Source organism: Diadema setosum, chromosome 4, assembly GCF_964275005.1.
Source record: "Diadema setosum chromosome 4, eeDiaSeto1, whole genome shotgun sequence".
NCBI lineage: Eukaryota > Metazoa > Echinodermata > Echinoidea > Diadematoida > Diadematidae > Diadema > Diadema setosum.
Window position 1 is genome coordinate 2,652,420 of NC_092688.1, and position 25,350 is coordinate 2,677,769.

The 25,350-nt window shown below is 37.4% G+C and overlaps 1 protein-coding gene across 1 annotated transcript; it reads right to left on the minus strand.

The window, feature by feature from the left end:
- Positions 1–865: 865 nt before the first annotated feature.
- Positions 866–24,746, minus strand: LOC140227250 (synaptic vesicle 2-related protein-like). The gene is made up of 14 exons (XM_072307673.1): positions 24,737–24,746; positions 23,299–23,387; positions 20,871–21,041; positions 17,118–17,242; positions 12,054–12,117; positions 11,093–11,218; positions 10,086–10,217; positions 8,806–8,882; positions 7,904–7,980; positions 7,483–7,581; positions 6,584–6,695; positions 5,519–5,600; positions 4,006–4,095; positions 866–3,388 (listed from the first exon to the last, which is right to left on the minus strand). The coding sequence occupies exons 1-14, from the start codon at positions 24,744–24,746 to the stop codon at positions 3,272–3,274; spliced, it is 1,371 nt and encodes a 456-aa protein (XP_072163774.1). The 3' UTR covers positions 866–3,271.
- Positions 24,747–25,350: the final 604 nt, after the last annotated feature.

Here is a 25,350-nt window from a genome sequence, read left to right on the forward strand (position 1 = left end):
TGGAATGAAATTTCACTTCTAATGATGAAGCATATTTAAAAACAAAGTTAATCCCATCCCAAAATATGTGCAAAAGTGTAAATTTGAGCTGTATGTTGTGAAAGTGTTTGAAATTGTACCCTCATAGATAGCCTAGCTGTTTTATCACTTCTCCGATTATTTCCAACAAATGAAACTATAGTATCTTCTTCAAATACAGTTCTTTTTAAATAGATATTTCAGATTAGTGTCCATAAAAGACATGTACAGACCAGTAATTTTGATGTTTATTTCAGCAATATCTGAGCAATTTCTATTTTCACAACCCTGTGTCTTTCCCATTCTCTACCGCCCATCGTTTATAAGTATAGGGATATAAGTAGAGATAAAGTAATAACCATCATAAAGACATGATGTCTTCCATAGAGAGTGGCTAGTTATTATGGTTATATGCAATGAGACATTAATTCATTATCTTCCTCTCTGTGAGGCAGATCAAGTTAACACATAGATCAAATATCTTGAGTAGTGGCTAATTACCATTAGATCAAAGCAAATGAGACTGTGGGTGACTCAATCTCTGGAACCTCACGAGACCTACTAATAGATATAGTATACACACATCCCAATCCCAATCACAGCTCCTTAATTGGAAGCTATACCAGGATATACATGTACATGAGGAGAGTGGCAAGAAAAAAAAAAGAATGAAAAATGCTAGTATTTTTAGCATATTTTAGCAATTTTCCCTGAAACATATATTCAAAATTTGCCTTCCTTTGTTTCATTGTTTGTCTATTCAGCAGCCGCAATCAGCAGCAATCTGACACACTCACAAAACACAAAACAAGTAAAAAAACATAAAGATCATAATTTTCCATTATTCAAAGAAAATTTATTTGATGATGACTGTTCTGGAGTTGCATGATTTTCAAAGAATATTTCCTTGTATATGTTGACATTTCATATTTCAACATATAGAGAGAATCAGTGAAAGACACAAAATATGACCACATAAAAAGGTACATGAAATAATACCCAGTACAGTGCACTCCCGTTATAACGAACACGGTTATAACGAAATTCCGGTTACAACGAAGTAAAATCTAGGGCTGCAGCATTGTCATTTCTATGTATTTTTATTGTTTATTCATTCGCTTATGACGAAATTTCGATATAACGAAAGAAAATTGCCGGTCCCGAGGACTTCGTTATAACGGGAGTCCACTGTATATGAAGAGAGCACACATCATTTTCAGTACCAGTAGCAAAAAAAAATAAAATAAATAAATAAATAAATAAAAGCACAAATTTGCATTGGTACAGACTGACATCATCTTGACATTACCAGTTTAGTTTCTTTTAAAAACACTGCAAAAAAAACCCCTTCAAATTATAGCTGAGAGTGAATACATCCTCTGAAAAGGTGTCCATGTCACATAATACAGGTTTGCAATGATCCAAAGTTCCTATACTTGTTGTTACCATGGTAATGACTCCATGACTCCCATCTCATTGGTTGTGCATGACTGTTGTCCTAGAAATAATACCTGTCACATTGAATACCATGTATACCCTGTTTGCACTGTGCGTAGATAATGATGAGTCTATGTTTTGATTTCTTCCTTTACATTTTGACAAAGAGATGGATGACTGCTTAATGTATTTACCAAACATAAATCAAAACAACTGAAAACTGATAATCAGCATCAATTAATCTAAACCTTGCTAGAAGTATGAAACACAATATTTGGATTCATAGATTTCAAGGCAGAATATTTTATATTGGGGGAGGGGGAGGTGGCAAAACCAGGAAAATTTTACCATAAAATTTTCCTAAATCCCACATGTATACAAGAAATTCAAAATAATACATCTCCCATTACAACACAGCAATAAGGAATGATAAGAATCCTGATAGTTTTTGAATAATCATGCACCTTAAGCCTGAGAAATCAAAACAAACCTCCTACAAAATAATACCCCTCTGTACAGAAAATGCATTTGATGTGCAGATTCGATCAATAAAAATACATCTCAGCCATTTACCCCATAATACAATATTGAAGTATATTTCATATTGATGTATATTACACATATATATCTCAATGTTCATTGCACCACAAACATGCATACATCACACCAAACTGTATTCTAACAGCTCCTGAACCACAGTGAAGTGTGATGGCTGCAAGAAAGTTTTGTTACTTATTCCATCATCATGGCAATGGATGAAGCATATACTAACACAATTCAAGATTGATCTTTAATGCCAAGTTCATGATTATTCATCTGTCCACTCACAATATACATGAATTGTTTGGTCTCTGCACACAAGAGTTATTCCTAAGCAAAATGCAGATCAAGGTATTGAAGATAATGCTAGTTCTAAGCTGTCCTGAAATTACAAAACAGCAAAGATGCACAAATATTTCATCTTGTTTTCACATCAATCTATGATGATGATAAATAATTTTCCCCCATGATAATGATAGATCACAATGTGACTGTCAGTACATATCAAGTCAATGTATAAGAGAGGTTAGATTGAAGATATTTTTACAAGAAATCTACTGACACAAATACACCTACTCTTGCTTTAATGCTAAAACATAGTTCTCAGAAGGGCTCAAAATTCACCCTCCATCCATTAGATCCCTTGAAATGTATTGGAAAGCTATACCAAGAAACTTGTCTGACTGACATGATTTGCTGGGATAATGAGTTGTTTTGTTGCATTTTGAGATCAAAAGTTTGGAATAATAAAAGCTGGTGCACCTGACTTTCATTCCGGAAGCATCCTCCCTGTTCAGTAGAGGGTATGTAGAATGTCACTAGTACATGATGATCGGATCATGCCCTAGCACTACTATGGCACTTCATGCAGCTAATGCACGATTGATACTACCACAGCCAGATATAGTGTAATTGATATAACTGAATGTGATACATCATGTAACAACTGCAATTGGGTAAGCTTTGAAATTGCAGTACCACCACTGTACAATATTCTTTCACTTCTTTCTTGGCCAATATGTTGCCATATTGAAATTGTGTTGTTTCAGCATTATTTCACACGATTTATAAGCATTTGTGTATATCGTAGGGCAAAAATCTACAATTCTGTAGGTATTATTGAGAACGATGTTTTCACTTCGATAAAAAGGAAAGAAAGATGGCAGTAGTTTAGGCACATAAACAATGATTGCAAAAAACTTCAGCCCAAGTATTATGCATCCAGAGAAGCAAATTAGGAATGATTTAAATATCTCCCTTTCCCATGTCATCCTCACTAGTGTAGAATTCTACCCTTAGTCTCCACTGGAAGAATGACGGATACTACACTGGCAAGAAGACAGAAGACTCCATATGTACAGATGGTCATCATCACTGAGTGCTTAATCATCACCTGTGGAAACAGGGACAAAGGGTTCATGAAACATCCGTTTCCATGGAGATTTCCTCACACTGGAGGACAAGGGCATCATCTGTAGAATTACTCAAAGCAAATTCCAGGGAAAGACTTTGGATCCAGTAACAATCTAAATCCTAATTTTAATTCATTTCAGTGACAAGTTTACACCTAAACCATGAATACACTTATGTATTAAAAACCGATACTCCCCTTGATGAAACATATATCAAAATATTAACAATATCAAAAGAGTATTCAATAGGAAAGGTTTTATTGAAAAGCTTGATAGCAGGTACTCAGGGAAATATATCTTAGGATGGCACAATGAGAGACGAGTCCCTTCCTCCTCATCTCTTGATGCCTTAATAGAGGAAAGATCAACTTGAAGGATGTAAAAACTTGTTTCTTTTTCCTTACCCCTCCCACCCCTCCCCCCCCCCCCCATTTTACTTTTTTTTTTTTTGGGGGGGGGGGGGGTGAGGGCTGCATATGAGAACTGTGAAACAAAAATTTGTTACAAGCTAATCAGTTTGATAATGAGAAGTGAAACCCATTCTCCAAACTCTGTGCACTTTCACTATAATTCCCATCCCACCTCCTTCCTTACTCACCTGTGCAATGAACGGCGTTAGAATGGCCCCCATTCGAGATGCTGCCACACATAAACCCATTCCTATAGATCTCACGTGTGTAGGAAAGACCTAGACAAAGACAACATAAAAAGCTGACATTTGCAACTGAACTACTCATGACATGGAAGATAATGTTCACTTTATTTCTTCATTTTTTTTTCCATCATCATCATAGCTGCAGCTCCACATGTTTTTTTTCTTCAAACAGAATAAGGTGTCAACTTCTAATTTTCACGAGACAAAATCAGTGCTGTTTAGCTGAAAAGCTATCAGGACATCATTCATCAACCTTTTATGTTAAATATTTCCTTGAAAATGTAACGTTCATAAATCCAGATTATCATTCTTTGCCATGCCCAGCTTTGATTTTCCAATATTTGACATATAATCCACATGAAATGCTCTGAGAAAAAAAAAAAATGACAGGGATACATCAATTGACAAACAGTAAATGGTCATGAGTACTATTCAATGAGGAATGTTCACATGTATTTTGATTTCACAAATTTCACGAGAGCTGAGTTTCGCAAAATTAAAATGCACACTAAAGAGCTTGTCTACACTATATGCAATGAGAGTTAGAGGCAACTCTCGAAAATTTCATGCTGTGAATAGGGCCATCGGCTCCCATTCGCGAAAATTTCATGTCGCGAAAATATTGTGTTTTACAGTACCATTGTCAAGATTTCACATGAGGTTTACCATGAGAAGCTCCATTCATGAGGCTTTGCCTTGTCAAATAGAGTTCCTCATCTTTTACTGAATGTAAAATCTTGTAACAATGTAAGAATAAAGACCTTTCACTATTTGATTTACACATCACTTTGGATATTAAGGGGAATGGTCCTGACCCGCACTTCTCAATCTTTTTCAACCCGAGACCCACTTTGGCTCCTTCAAAAAAATTCTGAGGCTCAGAGTTAGATCAAAGATGAAAATTTATTTATTTCATTATTGGTTGACATTGCGGCCCACTGGTTAAGAAGCTGGGATCTAGACCAAGGCATGTTTACAATGACCATTTCTTAGGGCAAGGTGAATGGGGAAACTGTAAAGATGGAAGGAGAGCCCATTGTGCCCTATCCTAACTGTTCAATGGCATTTGACTGTGTTGACAGCAAAGAGTAGAATGGTATTTTTTAGCAAATATAATGTGATGAGTAGTCAATCAACTCAGCAGCAAGAAACATTCTAAGTGTGGTATAATGCTTACTCATGTGTGCACTTGTGACAATTATGAGCATTATGCATTCACAAATTAACACATACCCACACATGAACACAAAGAAGGAACAAGACATACTTACATATACACACATACAGATATACACATATGACTATATTTACCTATAAACACATACACATATCCACACATAGATATACTCATTACAATTGTAGAAACATGCACATGTACACAAAAAGACATTGGCTGTATAATATGCAATATTAGCTTATGAAGGTAAATACTGGAAAGACTGTTGCCACATCTCACCTCTGGAGTATACACATAAAGGGCCTGAAAAGCTCCAGAAATAGTAGCCCTCGCAACAAAGATTATCGCCAGCTGTACGTTGCTGCATTGGGACAAAGGATAGAACATAAATGGCATGAATAGGCTTAGAAAGAAATGGTAAATATCTTACATATTCAACAAACAAGATATAGACACATGCACGCATATAAAGAACACATTTTGTCAGTTATGAGAAGCTCTTTAAAGATATTTTGAAAATCCTACAATCTCATCAGTGGAAAGCAGTACACTAGTTCTTTTCTGTCTAATTTCATTCGACATCAAATAATCAATGCTATCACTGGTGATAGACACTGTAAATATGCTCTCGAGCACTTGTAGCAAAAGAGTTCACACACTTTATTCTCAAGAGGTGGCTTGCCATGCATCGAGTAAATTTACTGTGCATCCAATTAATTATTACCACATGCATGGTTTCAAGTATGACAAGCCAAAAAGAAATGCATCCAGCAAATTTGCTAAGAGTTATTAATTATCGGATATGCAATTTTTTTTTTTTGGGGGGGGGGGGGGAAATCAGGCAAAATTTTGTCCTCTGTTCTATAAAACAGATAATCCACACATCTTTCTCGTGTGTCAGTAGGAATACAGTAGTGTGCATGCAGTAACTATGGAATCTAGTCTAACCCCCTCGGATGTGCCTTGTGGGTTAAACAATTCCTTGATTATAAAAGTACCTCGTTCACACAATTTCTACTAATGTACAATGTACGCAGATCATAATTGTCAGTGTGACTTGCACATTTCTCTTACAATCCACGCAAAGTACTAATAGGTGTGTGTATTGCATTTTTTTTTTCTGGTACTGATGACAGATTTCCTGAAAAATGAGCAACTGCTGCAGAGTTTCAATGAAATCTGAACTTTCGTAACTCTATGCATCATCCACGCAATACCATTTGGAAACATTCTTCCATATCTAAACACAGAACTTGAGGGTCAAATATATAGAGCGCAGCACAGCTGTACTTCAGTCTAGGCATGTGGCTGCTAACAGTTTGACAGGATAAATGAGAAACTCACGAAGTTGAGCAAATGAGAAGTAGAAAGACAAACAGCGTCGCTATGAGCATTTCGACTCCCATGGTCCACTTTCTACCCAGCACTTCAATAGCAACCAGGGTCAGGAAGATACCTGCATCGGAAAGACACAAAGTCCTGTTTAATACATCACTATCTGTTCAAGATGTGCATCTGAAGAATTAAAAAAAAAGATAAGGGAAAAAAGAAAGAAATGAGCTCTCACACAACAGAGGTAAAAGCTGTGTTTTTGTGAGCAGTTCCACCATTTTCTAGATTTTGTCCAATGATGGCATTCGGTATTAGAGTAGCTTGGTTCAAAGTTCAGCATAAACCACACATTATGTAGGTATTCTGGGTCATATGTTCTTTGAAAGTTTAGACACCCTTCAATTATCCTAAGTGAATTTCCTATTCTGTAAGATATAATGGCCGTTATCGTGGTGTATAACTTACAAATGCATCATGACCCAGATATCGCAATATGGCTACCTCGTACACCATCACTACGACATACATGTACAATGAGCCTAATTCTAATTCCTTTCTCACATCTTATTTACTCCCTCCCTTTGTCTATCTCATCATCATCATCATCATCACCACCATCATCACTACATCACCATCATCATCATCACCATTACCACCACAACCACCACCACCACCACCACCATCAATCATCACCATCATCATCACCACCATTATCACCACCATCACCATCACCACCACCACCACCATCACCATCACCGTCACCGTCACCGTCACCATCACCATCACCATCACCATCACCATCACCATCATCATCATCATCATCATCATCATCATCATCATCATCATCATCATCATCATCATCATCATCATCTTAGGGGAAAGGAGAGCACTGAATGTATAAACATCTTTACCTGGAAATTCAGCGAAGGAACTTTCCAGAAGCTTCAAGTATCCGTGGGAGTCCAGAGATTTGCAAGCTGCTTGGCACTCCAGCTCTGGTTCAGGTTCAGCTGCAATGACCAATCATAGAAGAAATATGGGCACATTTTGCATCCAGATGATAGCATGCACAGACTGGTAATTACACCAACATCACTGGCTTATCCTCCTGAAGGATGTGAAGGTTCACATCCTTGTTCTAACCCATCAAACTCCAAATATGGTTTATATCTAAGTTAATTTCTTTTTTTCTTGTCACTGGCTCAAATCTAATCATTGCTTATTTGAAATTGTAACAGAAATAAGGCAATGTATACTGTCCACAAATGCACAAACATATCTGATTGAGTGAAAATGCAAATATTTCTGAAAAAAAACCCCAAAACTACTTACCAGCACAAGAATTTCCAGATGCGAAAATCTCTGTTGACATTAGCACTATTCCATAGTACAGGAATGCATTACAAAACCTGAAATGTGAAAACAAAAAAATAGATATTTGCAAAAGTTGAGACCTGGTTAGTAATTCTTTCATGTTACCATTCGAAGACAGAAAAAAAAGAAGAAAAAGTCACATGTGGGACTAAGAAAGTTAAGCAAAGCCATGGGACTTACACTGATCTACAGCTTGCAAGAAATGTGGAATAGCTTTGAACAACACTAAACTAAACACCATACAAACAATACAGCAAAATCTAAAGCACTAGCAAAGATTAGTACTGATTGGATTCATGAATTATCAACAGTTGTCTAAACAGAAGCAGAAAAAGAAGAAGGAGAAGAAGAAGAAGAAGAAGGAGGCGGAGGAGGAGGAGGAATAATACCAGTGGTGCATCATGCTTAGCAAAACAAATGTTTATTAAAAAAAATTGTGTTCAAACCAAATAAGGATTCTACAAGTTGCACTGTCTGGGCTTCTTGAGAGCACACAAAAGCTAACTACAGGTGTCATTTTGCATGATTGAACAACAAATAGCAGCAGTGCATTGTATCCACTACAAAACAATTTACTGAAACTGATAGATATAGCTGTACTGTGCATGTAATTCAAAAGCACATCAAACCCCTAGCTCAAGAAACAGGCAAAAGTAACTAGCAGAGCTTGGTTGGGCCCTTTATCATTGGTTACCTAGACACATTTCCACTTCAACTACCATGGACACCCAGATCATAACCAATCAGCTACAAGCATCTGTATATTGCTCTTGTTACAGTAGCTGCAATCAATGATACTTTCCAATGACACAAATTTCTATGTGATGCAGAACCTACAATCATGTTCACAATATACATACCATAGAATTAAAAGAAGTATTGACGTGATGGCAAGCTCCTTGGTCCTGAATAATTCGCGAACGGCGCCCTTGGGTTTCTGAAAGACACCATCAAAAGCACTTCAGACGGTCATCTTGATCAATACAATATGAGCATCACTCATAGATACGTAGGAAGGTACGTGGAACGCATCATTTTATGTTGTAAGAGAACAATTAACAAACCCTAATAATTTCCATGACTATCATACGATATGATTCTCCATTTTAAAGTGTTACTTGTTGGGAACCAACCTCTACATTGCAACTGATTACTTGATTAGGTGATTATGAGGTCGTAGATTCAAATCCTGCTCAAGTTTATTTGCCCATGATTTCTTTTGTCATGGCTACTACTATTTTTAAAAACCCTGATCAATCCAGTGCTTATTTACATCCATATAGGGCACTTTAACAATCAGTTGCAATAAAAACAACTCACAGGAAGAATTCCATCAATTTGAATAACCTCCATATTATTGCAAATTTGCATGTTAATCGTCATTACCATATGCAAGAAAGAGATACCCACCAAACTTCTGGTATTCAAATGTAGGTAGCATTATTCCTCACGAATGAAAATCAATACTTTGTAATATACAAGTATGCCTTGTAACACATTTTCAAACACTAGTTTCAAGTACTCAAGTACATGGTCTTCAGTGACTTGCATAGTTCCGTGTACCATTTATTCGACCATGAGACCCCATACTCAAATTAAACCTTTCCTGAACAATGCTATAAACTTTCAAAGACAAGCTCAAACATTTTCTCTCTAGGAGAACATCTATCAGCATACCAAATACTGAGGCTTCTTCCTTGCTTATTAATTATGGTATTGCATTTTTTTCCTTAAAAAAAAAAAATCAAACCAATATTTCACTTCTTCATATTTTAAACACTTAAGAAAATGATTGTAAGAGCTGACATTGGTGAAGACATGACATTGGGCAGGCATATATCAATCAGTGTTCTTATGATCAAGTTTTAATTTATTCAAATATAGGTCTACATAGACAATACACACAAGAAAAATATCAAGATGCCGAGTGTAAAATTTTCAGTCTTTGAAAGCCACTAGAGTGATTCATCCCAAGCCCCCCACCTTGCCTCCCCCCTCCCCCCCCCCCATGAAAGTAAAGAAATTAGAGTAAAAAGAATACCCTTTGTTTTTGTTTTGTTTTTTTCTTTACTTTATTATTATTATTTTTTTTTTGGGTGAAACTAAAAACTCAGACTTTGATTGATGCCTGCTGACATACCAGCTCCACTTTCCTCCTCAGCCGACCAGGAGGGAGGGGTCTGGAGTTCATCCTTGAGATCCTTTTCAAGGTTTCCATGGCGCCCGACATGTCACCTGATACTTGCTGGTACAGTGTGCTCTCTGGTAGGAACTGTGTGACAGAAAACAAGGTCATGACTATCACATCCTACTGCTTCAAGGGCACTCGATTCACAGGTTTAGACAAAGAAATAACCTCCAAAAAAAAACAAAAAACAACAAAAACAACAAAAAAAAAAACATGATCATCCCATAAAGCATAGTACCATCAGTAAACTTCTTTTCAGTGCAGACAAGGCACATGTGGAAAGTTTAGAGTGCTCTTATTGTATGTTTACAAAAACACACTGCACAAATCATATTTTCAGTGGAAAGGAACAGTAAGTTTACATGTACAGGTGAATCGCATACAGAATTCTGAAGATCTGCATATAACGGGTGATTACTGTTAAAATGAAGAACCAGCAGTTTACTTGTCTTATATCAAACTTTTGTTGTAGCAGAACAATAAAGAATATAAAGATATATAGATAATGATTTGGGGGACCTGAATTATTACTTCATTGCAGCAGGAGTTCCGTTATTACAAGAGTGCACTGTACATGTATATGCTGTTTGCACAATATGAATAAATGAATACATTTTCTACAGGCTAGAGAGTATATTTCTCCATGCCTCATAATGATACAACATTTAGCTTAAAAGTGAAAAGCTGTGTAAAACTTGGTTGTTGTTGTCATGACAGCATCTCTGCAGGAACTTAGCTGTATCACTAAATGTATCATCATGTTACAGTGGTTCCTTATAGGCATTCAATACTCTGATAAATATATGATAGTGGTGTTCTTTTGCACCAAATACTTAAAACAGACCCTAACTGGTGGCACATTTTTTTTTTCTCATGTACTACAAGCTGAAAATACTCTGATCTGAGGCTGAGCACTCAGCATATATTATTAACCAGCTCATAAAATTTTGTTGACCTACCTTCATCATCAAGAGGAAAATAAGGAGAGGGACTGACGAGAAGGCTAGGAGATAGCGCCATCCCAGCGTTGGCATGATAACCAGTGCTAAGAAAACCTCTAGACAAGCTCCAAGAACCCAGAAAACCTACATCATCAATAAAACAATACATAAAATATTAAAAAGATGATACAAACATATTAGATGAAATTATGGAATTCCTTTATAAGCAGGTAACATAAATGCCAAAGTTCTTGCATTTAATAAATGTGCAATTCCTTTTAAGCAAACATTCAGCCACAGCCGGTATTGATGGACTACAGGTAGTAAGATATAATGTTACATTTTGTTACAACCAGATTTGTTGGATGACATATTGCAAGAGAACAGCATGAGTGAACATCTACAAATGTACTGCCAAATGATGAGATGTAGCAAGCCAATTTGATGCCTTGAACTGCATAAAATGATTTCTACTGTTTTAAATCCTTCTGTAGTTTTGTCTAGTTTCCTATGAACCTTCACTTCATCTACAACTAAAATTACATGACAGGGAAATATATTTCAAAGCATGATTTACTGCAACAATTTGTTCCACAGACTGCTGTCCACACCAAAGTGGTTGCACAGATCACTGTCGGACCAGTAACTTTTTCAGGAATGGACCAGTAAAGAATGGAAAAACTGGATACCTACTGGTTTGACAGACAGGCCAGACCATTAGAGAAAAAATGGGTTAGTGTGCAACCCTATCATTTTACAATTTTTTTTTTATTTTATATTTATTCTTTTTTTTTCTTTTTTTTTTGGGGGGGGGGGGGGTAGACCTGACGTTTATGTGTAACACTTTGTTCTCTTGAATAACAAAATGTGAAATATAAAAAAATAATGAATAACTAAAATAGAGATAAAAACGTAAAATAATCTAATATTTTGCTGAGTAGTTTCCACAACACAATGCAGCACAGGATTTTATACATACTTCCAGGAAAACAAGGCACAGACCCCGTCTTTTGGCCGGTAGAAACTCTGCATAGATGACAGCCCTGAATGAATGAAGAAATGACCACATCAAAAACACACATCAACAGCCGTGTGTGAGCACACATTTTTTACTTTATGGTACACGTATTTCAGTACAGACACTCAGAAGATGATATGTACAATGTAAGGCCTTTACGTCAGTGTAGACATGTGACCAATACACTATATCTCTGGATATTTTTCCCATATGGACCAAGTAACAAACCATTTCATTTTATTTGTACACACTCATTGTACATCCATTCTTAAAATCCAGTACGGATGCACTTGTTGCTATGTCAGTCAAGTCTGTGACATGCTCTCTGGTTATCAGGAACAATCCTAGATATACAGCAGGGCTGCACACTGGCGCCGGTCCGACGGTCAAGACCGGCAAAAGTCACTGTCGGACCGGTAACTTTTCAGGAAATCCACAAGTTACCGGTCCGACATGACCAGTAAAAAGAAAAAAAGCATTGGCGGGGTCAGTAGAAAGAAAAAGATCAGCCCCGATCAGGGAGAAACAGAATGCAAGATATCGCATTGTTCAACACGTTTTACGCAAGTTTTCGAATATGTCTACTGGTGCAATTTGTATAGTAAACATACAATTGTATATTAGTTTTGAGCACTAGCAGTCGACCAGTTATTCGCGCTCGCTTGCGCATTGGCGCTGCTCACGCACTGCCATGCTATGCAATACATGCAAAGGATGTACGGTACAATGTAACTGTTGAAATGCATGGATTGTTTCCCCGATCCCGTTTTGTTTGTTCGTTTGCTTGCGATCGGCGGTCATGCCAGACAAGAAGCATTGATAGAAGCGCACGCATTTCTGGGTCATTTTACTCATGATTTTTTTTTTTTTTTTTTTTTTTTTAACGCAAGATCGATCCGATCCCGGCTTCGCAGCTGCGTGGCAGTTGACATGTTAGAACTATTTTACTTGTGCCGATTTTTAGAAAAAGTAAAAACATATTCTATACTGTATTCAGCGATACAGTAAATGAATATTTTCATTCGTTCAGAGTGGTCTCATAATGAAGATAAGCGCGAAAAGGATCACGAAATCGGCCCTTAAAAAATGTAAAGAGATAATACAAGGGAGAAAAAAAAAATCATGAAATCATCGCAGTCCCGCTTACATATTTTAGGTAGAAATCGTCCCAAAAAGGATCATGAATTCGGCCGCGTCGTACACCTTTCAAAAGCTCATACAAGTACGAAATGCGAAGAGATTATAGAGGAGAAAAAAATATAAGGACATATTAATTTGGTGCGTGCATCATAAAAGATTACAGCCGAATGACAATTCATGAAATCAACGCAAACCCGTTGAAATTTGAGGAAATAAATAGGCGCAAAAAAGATCTTGAATCCAGTCCTGCATGCCGTGTCGGTTATCAAAAACGCATGCACAAATGCAACGAGATTATCGGGAGAAAAATAAAGGACACATTTTTACCCTTCTGGTGCGTGCATTACAAAAGATTACATCCGAAGTAATTCATGAATTCGCCACAATCCCGCTGATATTTGAGGTAGAAATAGACGCAAAAAGGATCGTGAATTCGGCCGTGTCGTATACCTTTTAACAACGCATGTACTAAATGGTAGGAGATTAGCGGGATAAAAATAATGTACACATTTTCAACCCCTTTTGGCGCTTGCATCATATAGATTACAGCCAAAGAGTAATTCATGAAATTATCGCAATCCCGTTGAAATTTGAGTAAACAATAATAGGCGCAAAAGAGTCTCGAATTCGGCCCTGCGTGCAGTGTATAATTTTGAAAACGCATTCACAAATGTGAAGAGATTATCGGGAGAAAAATAAAGAACTTATTTTCAACCCTTCTGTCGCGTGTATCACAAAAGATTACAGCCGAAATAATTAATAAAATATCGCAATCCCGCTGATATTTGATGTAGAAATAGGCGCTAAAAGGACCGTGAATTCGGCCGTGTCGTATAGGCCTACCTTTTAAGAACGCATGTATACGATATGTGAAGAGATTATTGGGAGAAAAATACAGGACACATTTTCAACCCGTTTTGGCGCGTGCATCATAAAGATTATAGCCGAATAATAATTCATAAAATCATCGCAATCCCGTTGAAGTTTGAGGAGAAAATAGGCGCAAAAAGAATTATGATTTTTGGTCGTGGCGTATATCTTTTAAGAACGCATTTACGAAATGCGAAGAGAAAAAAATAAAGGACACATTTTCAACCCATATTGGCGCGTTCATCATAAAAGATTACAGCCGAAGTAATTCATGAAATCATCGCAATCCCGCTGATATCTGAGGTAGAAATAGACGCAAAAAGGATCGTGAATTCGGCCGTGTCGTATACCTTTATGTATACGAAACGCGAAGAGATTATGGGGAGAAAAATAAAGAACGCATTTTCAACCATTCTAGCTGGTGCGTGGATCACAAAAGATTACACCCGAAGTAATTCATGAAATCGTCACAATTCCGCTGATATTTGAGGTAGAAATAGGAGCAAAAAGTATCATGAATTCGGCGGTGTGGAACATCTTTTAAGAACGCACTTACGAATTCGAAGAGTTTATCGGGAGAAGATAAAAGGACACATTTTCAACCCCTTTTGGCGCGTGAATCATAAAAGATTACAGCCGAAATAATTCATGAAATCGTCACAATCCCGCTGATATTTGAGGTAGAAATAGGCGCAAAAAGTATCATGAATTCGGCTGTGTGGTACACATACATCTTTTAAGAACGCACTTACGAAATTCGAAGAGTTTATCGGGAAAAAATAAAGGACACATTTTCAACCCCTTTTGGCGCGTTCATCATGAAAGAATACAGCCGAAGTTATTCATGAAATCATCGCAATCCCGCTGATATTTGAGGTAGAAATAGGCGCAAAAAGGATCGTGAATTCGGCCGTGTCGTATATCTTTATGTACGGAATGCGAAGAGATTGTGGGGAGAAAAATAAAGAACGCATTTTTAACCATTTTAGCTGGTGCGTGCATGAGATCACAAAAAGTTACACCCGAAGTAATTCATGAAATTGCCACAATTCCGCTGATAATTTGTTTGAGGTAGAAATAGGCGCAAAAAGTATCATGAATTCGGCGGTGTGGAACATCTTTTAAGAACGCACTTACGAAATTCGAAGAGTTTATCGGGAAAAAATAAAAGGACACATTTTCAACCCCTTTTGGCGCGTGAATCATAAAAGATTACAGCCGAAGTAATTCATGAAATCGTCACAATCCCGCTGATATTTGAGGTAGAAATATAGGCGCAAAAAGTATCATGAATTCGGCGGTGTGGAACATCTTTTAAGAACGCACTTACGAAATTCGAAGAGTTTATCGGGAAAAAATAAAAGGACACATTTTCAACCCCTTTTGGCGCGTGAATCATAAAAGATTACAGCCGAAGTAATTCATGAAATCGTCACAATCCCGCTGATATTTGAGGTAGAAATATATGCGCAAAAAGTATCATGAATTCGGCGGTGTGGAACATCTTTTAAGAACGCACTTACGAAATTCGAAGAGTTTATCGGGAAAAAATAAAGGACACATTTTCAACCCCTTTTGGCGCATGAATCATAAAAGATTACAGCCGAAGTAATTCATGAAATCGTCACAATCCCGCTGATATTTGAGGTAAAAATAGGCGCAAAAAGTATCATGAATTCGGCCGTGTGGTACATCTTTTAAGAACGCACTTACGAAATTCGAAGAGTTTATATCGGCAAAAAAATAAAGGACACATTTTCACCCCTTTTGGCGCGTGCATCATAAAATGTTACAGCCGAAGTAATTCATGAAATCGTCACAATCCCGCTGATATTTGAGGTAGAAATGGGCGCAAAGAGGATTGCGAATTCGGCCCTGCATGTCGTGTACCTTTCAGAACGCATGCACAAATGCGAAGAGAGTGTCGAAAGAAAAATAAAGAACCCCTTGTAGCTCGTGCATCAGAAAATATCACAGCTAAAATAATTCATTAAATCACGGTTATGCAGCAAGTTCGTGCGCCGATGTTTAGAAAAAGTCACAAACACGTGATACAATCTGATTTTTTTTTTCATTATCATTTTACACTGTAATTCACGAACAAACATTCTATTTTTTTTTCTCATTTTGTTAATTTCTTGTGCAATAAATAATTCAAGTTTAAAAAGACATTAATCAGTAAAATGTACACATGGGGGGGGGGTACGTCCATACAAACAAGAAAATAAGTTTGCAAGTAATTTAATGTGTTTTTTTTAGGTTGCCGTTGTTGACCGGTAAGTTTTCTGTTCGGACCGGTAAAAAATGGTAAAATGGGGCAGAAAAAATGGGTTAGTGTGCAGCCCTGTATACAGGTATGCATAAAATTTGAACATGTCATAAATGTGTAATCATAAAGTACAATTACCCGGTATCAAGTTTGATTATGAACTACATGTAGTAAATTAATGGCTGGTCAGCTTAGAGAAGAATACAATGCACCTCTGCGTAAAATTGACTCTTTTTCTAACTTTTGGAAAAGCCCTTTCAACTAAGTTTAAAAGAAAAACCACCTCAGACCTCAGAGCTTCCACAGACCAGCTAGTGTATTTCCAAAGGTTGCCTACAAGATGAAGCTAATGCTGAGGCTTGGTGAGGTAGCCGATGTGGCACTGTCTGACAAAATCTTACTAGAATTGAGTTTATTTTGGCACTCCACTATAATTAAATGCACCTGCATGCCACCCCTCCACCTCCCCCTCCCCCCCCCAAAAAAAAAAAAAAAAACAAACAAACCTTAAAAAAAAGAAAAAAATGAAACTGCTTTTAGATGCTATCAGGAATATATGCATACTCTGAAAACTGTTGATATGTTAAAATCAGTGAGTGTAAATCCTTCACAGAAAAAAAAAAAAGAATCTCCCAGAAGCACATAAACACGAAATGTTTACTGCTAGTATCCATTATTTTGTGCATCTACATATTCTAACACCAGCACAAGTTTTGAAATGACAGGACAGTTCCTGTTCAACTCACGACTGCGATGATCCTCCGAGTGAGACGCCAACAAGTCCCCGAAGGATGAGAACCCAGGCAAAGGTTGGGGAGAAGGCGCTCAGGAAGCCATAGAGAAAGATGTAGAAGGATGACAACCCCAATGTCTGCAAGAATACACAAGAGTTTGTAAGAATGGGTTGCTCTACCAGTTACAAGCACTAATTGGGAAATCAGCTATCAGTTTTTTCCTCGCTTTCTCTCTTCCTCTCGATCTCTTGCACAGGTCTGCCAACATTCTCACATCCAAATCAGGGAGATTCCACACAGCAATCAGGGAGATATCTGTGTGTTACATGCATTTCAATGGGCGAAAATAATTCCCAAATCAGGAAGATTATAATATTCTCTCTGACATGCACAGATTTTGACATTTTCAGGGAGACTCCTGCAGAATCAGGGAGACTTGGCAGCTGTGCTTGCACCATCACTCTCTCTCTCTCTCTCTTACTTAGGGTGGGATTTCACGGAGCACGCGAACGATTTGCGAAGGACGCGAATGACAAAATCCAACATTCGGAAAAGTTTTTCTCCGAATGTTTTCCGACAATGAAGCCGAAAACTATTCTTGCGAAATTTGTGCTAAGTTTCCACGACGTATGTGCGAATGTCGTGTGTATCATTGCTAAAGTACAGCATGTTACGTACACGAAGAACACGCGACGGAAATGCGAACAACGAAAAATTTTCAATAATCATGGGAGAAAATGTACCCAAGGAGAGGTGGAAGCTATCTTCAGTTGAATTTTTTTCTTTGTTCTGTTTCTCCTTTCTTTTTCTCCACTAGTAAAGCATTTGATTTTTTAGCAGTTCCTCCCACACATAATCTCTATAGTTCAAATGAAATTTTACATACTTGAGATTAATTTTTAGTGTATTCTGCGATTTTTTTTGTATATTATATCAAACATTAAAGTTTTCTTTCTCTTTGCTAGTTTTTAATTTCTTTTATTACTATAGTTGTTAATAATTCTTTGATGTTTAGATGTATTCTACGATTTTTATCTGTAGATAACGTATAAGTCATACATCCCCCAAAGTGCGGTAAACGTTCGCGAGAATGTCTCAAAAGGTACGCGAACAGTTTGCGATTACGTCGTAAAATGATCGGAAAAACTTCGCAGATTTCGCGTGACATACGCGAGATATTCTACAAAGTTTCGGAGTCTGTTTGGGGTTTCACGAACATTTTGCGAATATCGCGCGTGTCTTGCGAAGGTCTTGCGCCTATGACGAAGCTTTAAAGACACTTTCGAGAACAATTCACGAGCAAATCCCGACTAAGTGTGCGGAAAAGGTTCGCAAAAAATTTCAAACTTTTTTGAAATTCTCGCCGAAGTAAAAACGACATTCGCGAACAATTGACGACGCTTCCGAACCCTCACGTTTGTTTGGCGATCTTTTGCAGACTAATATGCGAATGCTGGATTTTGCCATTCGCGTCATTCGCAAATCGTTCGCGTGCTCCGTGAAATCCCACCCTTACACACCCACACACACACACACATTCTTTCTCTCTCTCTGTCCCACACTCTCCACTGATTGTAACGATTCACATTCAGATTCAGATTTCATTTTATTGTCCAATATACAAAATTCTTTCTGTCGGCATTTATACAAAGAGGGATATCGTACATGCATACATACATACATATATACATAAAATACAATTTTTAATACACAATTACACAATCATATACTCACAATAGAGCAAATGATCATTCTCTTAATTATGTAACAATTACTGAATTACACTTCTCTTCAAATATTCATCAATTTTTATAGAAATGGGTTAATCCACCACTTACAAGAACTAATAGAGAAATCTACACTCATTTCTTTTCTGTTGTATTTCACAACAACCCCCCCCCCCTTTTTTTTTTAAATACATCTACTTTATAGACTTCAAATACAGGCTGGGTCAAGAAAAGTATGCAAAATACAGTATTTGATATGACCATCATTTGAAAATACAAAGGCAATTTGATGATGCTGTTCCTGTTCTTAAGGGATGGCTAGTACCTGATCAGTGGGAATCAGTGGGAATGCTGGGGGATGATTGTTCCAATCCTTGTGGATTCATTTAAGAGTACATTCTATGTCTATTGTTGTGTGAAAATGATTTGCTTCATAATGGTCTCATATTCAAGTAATGTGCAATTTAATGTTTCCAGGTTAGCATGCCTGTACAGTGTCGGGGCGATCGATGACAGCCCGTTAACGATCGCCCCGTCACTGTACAGGCATGCTAACCTCGAAACATTCCCACTGATTCCCACTGATCAGGTACTAGCCATCCCCTTTAGGCAACATACTAGCAGACTACTTTACCAGTCAGACCGCAACGCTGCTGTTAATGAGCTCAAATCAAAAATTTATCGTACGCGCAGGTTTTTGCGCATGTCCTTCTCAGCGCCCGAGATTTTGCGAGATAATTCAGAGACAAAGTGCATGGTCTACGAGATTCACTTATTGACGACATGAAGATCTACTATCCTTGACTAATTGACATGGTTTGTGAATATTTGAAATAAATCACACCTTTTGATGCTTACATTATACAAAATGAGCTTATGATACCATTATTCATATCTCTGCATTATATCGATATTTTCCAAACGACCCTGAGACAAATTAGAACAAGGCTTTCTATTTATTGCCAACCCGACCCGTTCATAGGTTTAATCAACACATGAATGATGGTCAACGTTTTAGATATACTTGTTATGATAGCACAGTAAGAACTGAATTGGTCCCTCGCTTAGAAACCAACGAAAATTGAAAGTCTCGTCGAGTAAAAATCATAGTGTGGCAATTTGAGATACATGAATGATCATGCGCTCCTAAGGTATCATTAGATAAATTACTCAGCGATGTATACAGTGGATTAATAAGGAATAATTATTCTAATACCAAATAGAGAACCCCAAAGAACTCATATGCGCAAACTTAGTGCTAGATCTTTTATTATTGATTTGTATCGCTACTCTATCTAGTTGTGCAAACAAAGTTCAAGCCAAAGTTGAGCTGTCGATCAGAGTGGATTGTTGTTCTTGTTGTTTAAGTGGAGATCTTGTCGCAGCTGCAGTTGCCTGAACCTGAGCGCGTATACATACATTGTGCGCGCGCACACACACACACCATAGGGTCCTACACTTTCATCTACACACAGTGTATTACTGTTATGTAGAGTACACGTTTACTGTCATTCCGCGAGGTTCGTTCAACTCTCCACTCAGAGGGAATTAACCAATCAGAAACGCGTATTCGCGGCAAACTGAAATCTCGTCAAAAATCAACTGTACAACGCAATGATTTATTCGCCAACCTGACCCGTTCCTAGGATCAGTCCACATAAAATCATTATGTTTTCATAGAATGATATTTCCTCTTTCATTTTATACCTCTTCCATTTTGGTCCACCTTAATTTCGTTGGTCTAGTGTACCCCTTAAGAAAAATGAAAAATATGCAAATTTTGTGTTTTATAATTTCCTTGTTCAGTATATTTTATATGTCATAACCTTTTAAGTGGTCGAATTTCATCAAAGTACAACTCTTCAGCTTTTCATCAATGTATAAATCATGAAGATTGATAATGTCGTTTAGATTTACAGAGACTCTAAAAATGTGGTCTCCCAGCTCATTACGTATTCATGTCCGCGAGGTCCATGCATACGCGTACGATAAATGCGAAGGCTTTTCAGGACGTTGTGGTCTGACTGTTACTACCCACCCATCTCCGTCCATACTTGTCACCAATCAGGCCCCAGACTGGGGCCCCAAGGAAGTAGCCGCTGAAGACGAAGGTGGTGATGAGGGCTTGCTCCCAGGGGCCCAGATGCCACTCACACATCAGTTTGTCAGACAGGACACTGACCAGCATGATCTCAAAGGCATCCGCCATCTGCAAGGAAGAACCAGAGTTACTTGAGATTCACCTGATCTGAACTGACTCATGATTTATTCTATCGGTATAGACGAGGTTCCAAAGACATCGTCAAGCCATGCTGAGTGGCAAAAACTGCATATGGGGGGCCATACGCATGGGCAAGTGCATAAGTATTAGATCACACGTCCCATGATAGGCAGGCTGGTGTGCGGTAAGTGCACCACGCACCAGAGCTTTGTGCTTAATACACATGATTTGTTTTTGCCCCTCAAGCAATGCATCATTTGATGTCATGGAACCTCGTGTATAATATGGACAATAAGGATGCAATGAATTCTTGTAAGCACACTACAAGAACTGACAGGTTCCCTCTGAAAAGACACAGCAATGAAGATAAAGTGCCTTGCCAAGGGGAACACCTACTGCTGCCAGGGGTAAAAACTACTGTATAAGCCATATATCTAGCAAGTCTAAATTTTGGCATATCAATACTTCCTGACGATTTCGCTAGCAGTTAAATTTGTGATCATGGAGTACTGTACTTAACACAGATATGTATACAATGCATCACATTCATATCGGGATCAAAGTCATCATTTTTGTGTGTGTTTAATTTTGCAAATAGCACCTGACCCCCAAAATTCAGGAAAATAAAAACCTTGTGAAATATTCGGCATAATACTCAGTACATTGTGGGGACATCATGATTGGCAGTCCATGGTCTTGTACACCAAGCTTAAACAGCTCAACATCCCTTGAAACTTGAATTTCATAGTACATTCTGTTTCCTTGTATTCCTGAGTACCCTATACATGTAGCAATGCTTGCTGATGCTTGCTGAACTTGTTTGTTGATCATGTTTCAGAAGATGAAATCACTGTGTGAGGTGAACATGGTAGCAGATGAATTTTTTTTTACTTTATTCCAAGAAGACACAACTGTCTTGGTGGAATTAACACAAAAATGTGGTGAATGTGCAGATTAATATTCACTAAAATTTTATTATCTAGCAAAATGTCTAATCAAGCCTTAACCGCATGCTTGGATGGATCTAACTGAATAGAGCAGGATTTGGTATTGATATCTAAATGAGAAAAAGAAACTCAGTGAGCACTTTTCCATACAAACAGAAAGGTAACAATTTCCAACAGTACAGAAGCAAACAGAGGCATAGTCAAAGCTTAAAGGACAAGTTCACCTTCATAAACATGAGGATTGAGAGAATGCAACAATATTAGTAGAACATATCAGTGAAAGTTTGAGGAAAATTGGACAATCGATGCAAAAGTTATGAATTTTTAAAATTTTTGTGTTGGAACCGCTGGATGAGGAGACTACTACAGCTTGTGAGTCATATGTGTACAACAGTATAAAGAAAATGTGAAGAAAATTCAACATATTTTCTTTCTTTTTTTTTTTCGCATAATAAAAGAGCACTTGACTTGCCTCTTTCTAAAGGCAGGGGGAATAATATTATCCATAACATTTGTCGGTAACGAGTCGGGGGAATGTGTACTTTTTTCAAAAGATGAAATTTTGTGAAATTCTCTTTATATTTTCCTTGTATTGTTGTACGCATGTGACATCTAAGTTATTCACACACTGCAGTAGTCTTCTCATCCAGCGATTACTGCACAAAAACTTCAAAAATTTATAACTTTTGAACGAATTGTCCGATTTTCCTCAAACTTTCAGTGATGTGTTCTACTAATATTGCTACATTCTCTCAATCCTTATGTTTATGAAAGTGAACTTGTCCTTTAAAGTTAAAGTGATTATTGACAAATTTGATAATATCACATGATAGCTGTCAAACTGGTAAAAATTGAAAGAACTTCACTATGAATGGTATTATGTTGAAACATGTGCCTATTATCATACATGGTCACATGAGTGGTGTAAAATAAAAAGAGAAGAAATTTCAATATTTTAATAAGCTTTTCAAACACCCCATGGTTAACACAAAGAAATGAATGATTTTTATAGTCATGCTGCAATAATAACCAAAATTTTATCACCTGCTTCTGATGCAGGAAATATTCAATCCAAATTTTTGTGAGATGACAAATAAATGTCACATCTAGAACATCTACCAATATTCTAGAACTATAAACTTATATGACTTAATAAGTATTAAAGCAATGCCATCCATGATAAAGACTCTTTCTAAATAAAGTGACAAGCAAAAAGAACAAACAACAATAACAACCCAAACAACAAAACACATGAAACATGCTCTTTCAACAGGTTAATAACATTCACATTGACCTACCCAATTGAAACCAACGATGCCAGAAATCATGATCTGGAACATACCAAAACCCATGGCATCCACTGCCTCCTCCACTGTGTACTCGCCATCTTGGTCAAAAGAAAAAAAAAATAAAGAGGAAGGGAGAGATAATATTATGCATATCATACAAATGTAGGTGAGAAGGAGAAGGGGGAGGGGAGTTTATTAAACATCATATAAGGGCTTGGACTCAGTTGCTATTTCAGCATTTTTGCTTAGAAACTGCAAATGCCGATGAATCCATGTGGCAACAATTTTCACAAATATTGTGCTCTGCAAAAGTTGAGCCAAAACAAACACACACACAAACACACACACACACACACACACACACACACATTTACAAAAAAGAAATGGCAAGTTTACCAAAATTTTGGGCTTGTAACAAAACAGGAATGAAATATATACTTTCATATCAAGTGTACAAACTGTAGTTCATCAAAATAGGCCCAGCACACACACACTGACACACAAACATTGTACACACAAAATTTATCACACAAAGATTCCCACAATTGCTTTATATAAGGGATGAGAATAATACATCTAGGGAACTTCATCTAAGGGCAGTGCTTATACGTGTATGGTATGGATAGAAAGAAAATCTATGTTATATCGATCCCCAAACAAGTAATATGGAAGGAGAGCAAAATAATAAGTTGTGGGGAAAAGTGAGTGATTAGAATAGTCACATCAAAATAATAAGTTGTGGGGAAAAGTGAGCGATTAGAATAGTCACTTGTAGGAATCAGGAGTACATTGGAAATTGACAAAGCTACAAGGAGCAGATGAAAGTAATAATTAAATGTTTCTTCTTAGAGCTTTCATAATCAAAGAAAATGCCACACGGGCCACAGGAAGAAAACACCCAATTACAGTGTATACTGTTCAATACTTAATTACCTGCAATATTCTTCTTCTTCTTCTGTGCAATCGAAATGAGAAATGATATTACTCATCTATGACAGAAGAGGCTGCATAAAAATAATCTCATATTACACATTGATGTATACATGCCATTTTAATCTCCAAAGCAAAATAAAACTGTCTGATCTTGTAATGATTGCTAAAAACTGCCTTTGGCCTAGGTGGTAGCTATCAAGCATAAAGCAGTGGGAAGGGTGCTCAGAAAGAAGTTGACCAAATGTGCTTTGAACTTTGACCTTATACAGTTTCCTTTGATTCTAATGATTTCACACTCATGTGCATCCTGTGTTTTCTGCTGTCATACTGGGCACAGAAATAAGTTGAGAGATCCTGCACTTCCCTTGATATCAAAAGTTCTGAAGTGCCTGGACACTCTGAAGCGAGCGGAACATCATTATACTAAAATATGATAATAATATGGTAAATTTGTACATAATGTATAGTGCTTAGGACAAATATTATATCCAGAACATATTCCTACACTTATTACCTGATGCCATCTTCACATGAAAGAGCAAGTGAAAAGAACTCATTATATACCTCATGTATATAGAATCCTCTCATCTGATTGGTTAAAAGGGGAGTCATGAAAATAGCTGTGCCCCATTGTTGATCAAAATGACGTCATGATTTACTGTGCCCGGTAACATGTTAAATAGGTTTGGAGACAGTCGCAACCCCATACACATAGATCGCTCATATGTACGCACCAATGATACGACCGCCGAGCATTCGATCAGCGTGCTGTAAAAGAGACTAGCGGTCACTGTGCCCTGTAAATAGGTTTGGAGATAGTCGCAATCGCGCACACTGTACACATATCATTCATATGTACGCACCAATGATCCATACGACCGTGCCGCCGCGCTGTCCATCAGCATTGATTACGAGTGCTGTAAAAGACACTAGAATCTATATTTTCGGTATCTATATTTCGAAATCTATATGTTCGGTATATAAAACAAATAATGACTGCTTGAAACCTGTATTCGGGGCACAGTTAAAATTATGTAGGCCCTCGGTGATGTGAAAACCATAACCATGCCCTCAGCTTCGCTTTGGGCATAGTTACGGTTTTCACATCACCTTGGGCCCATAATTTTA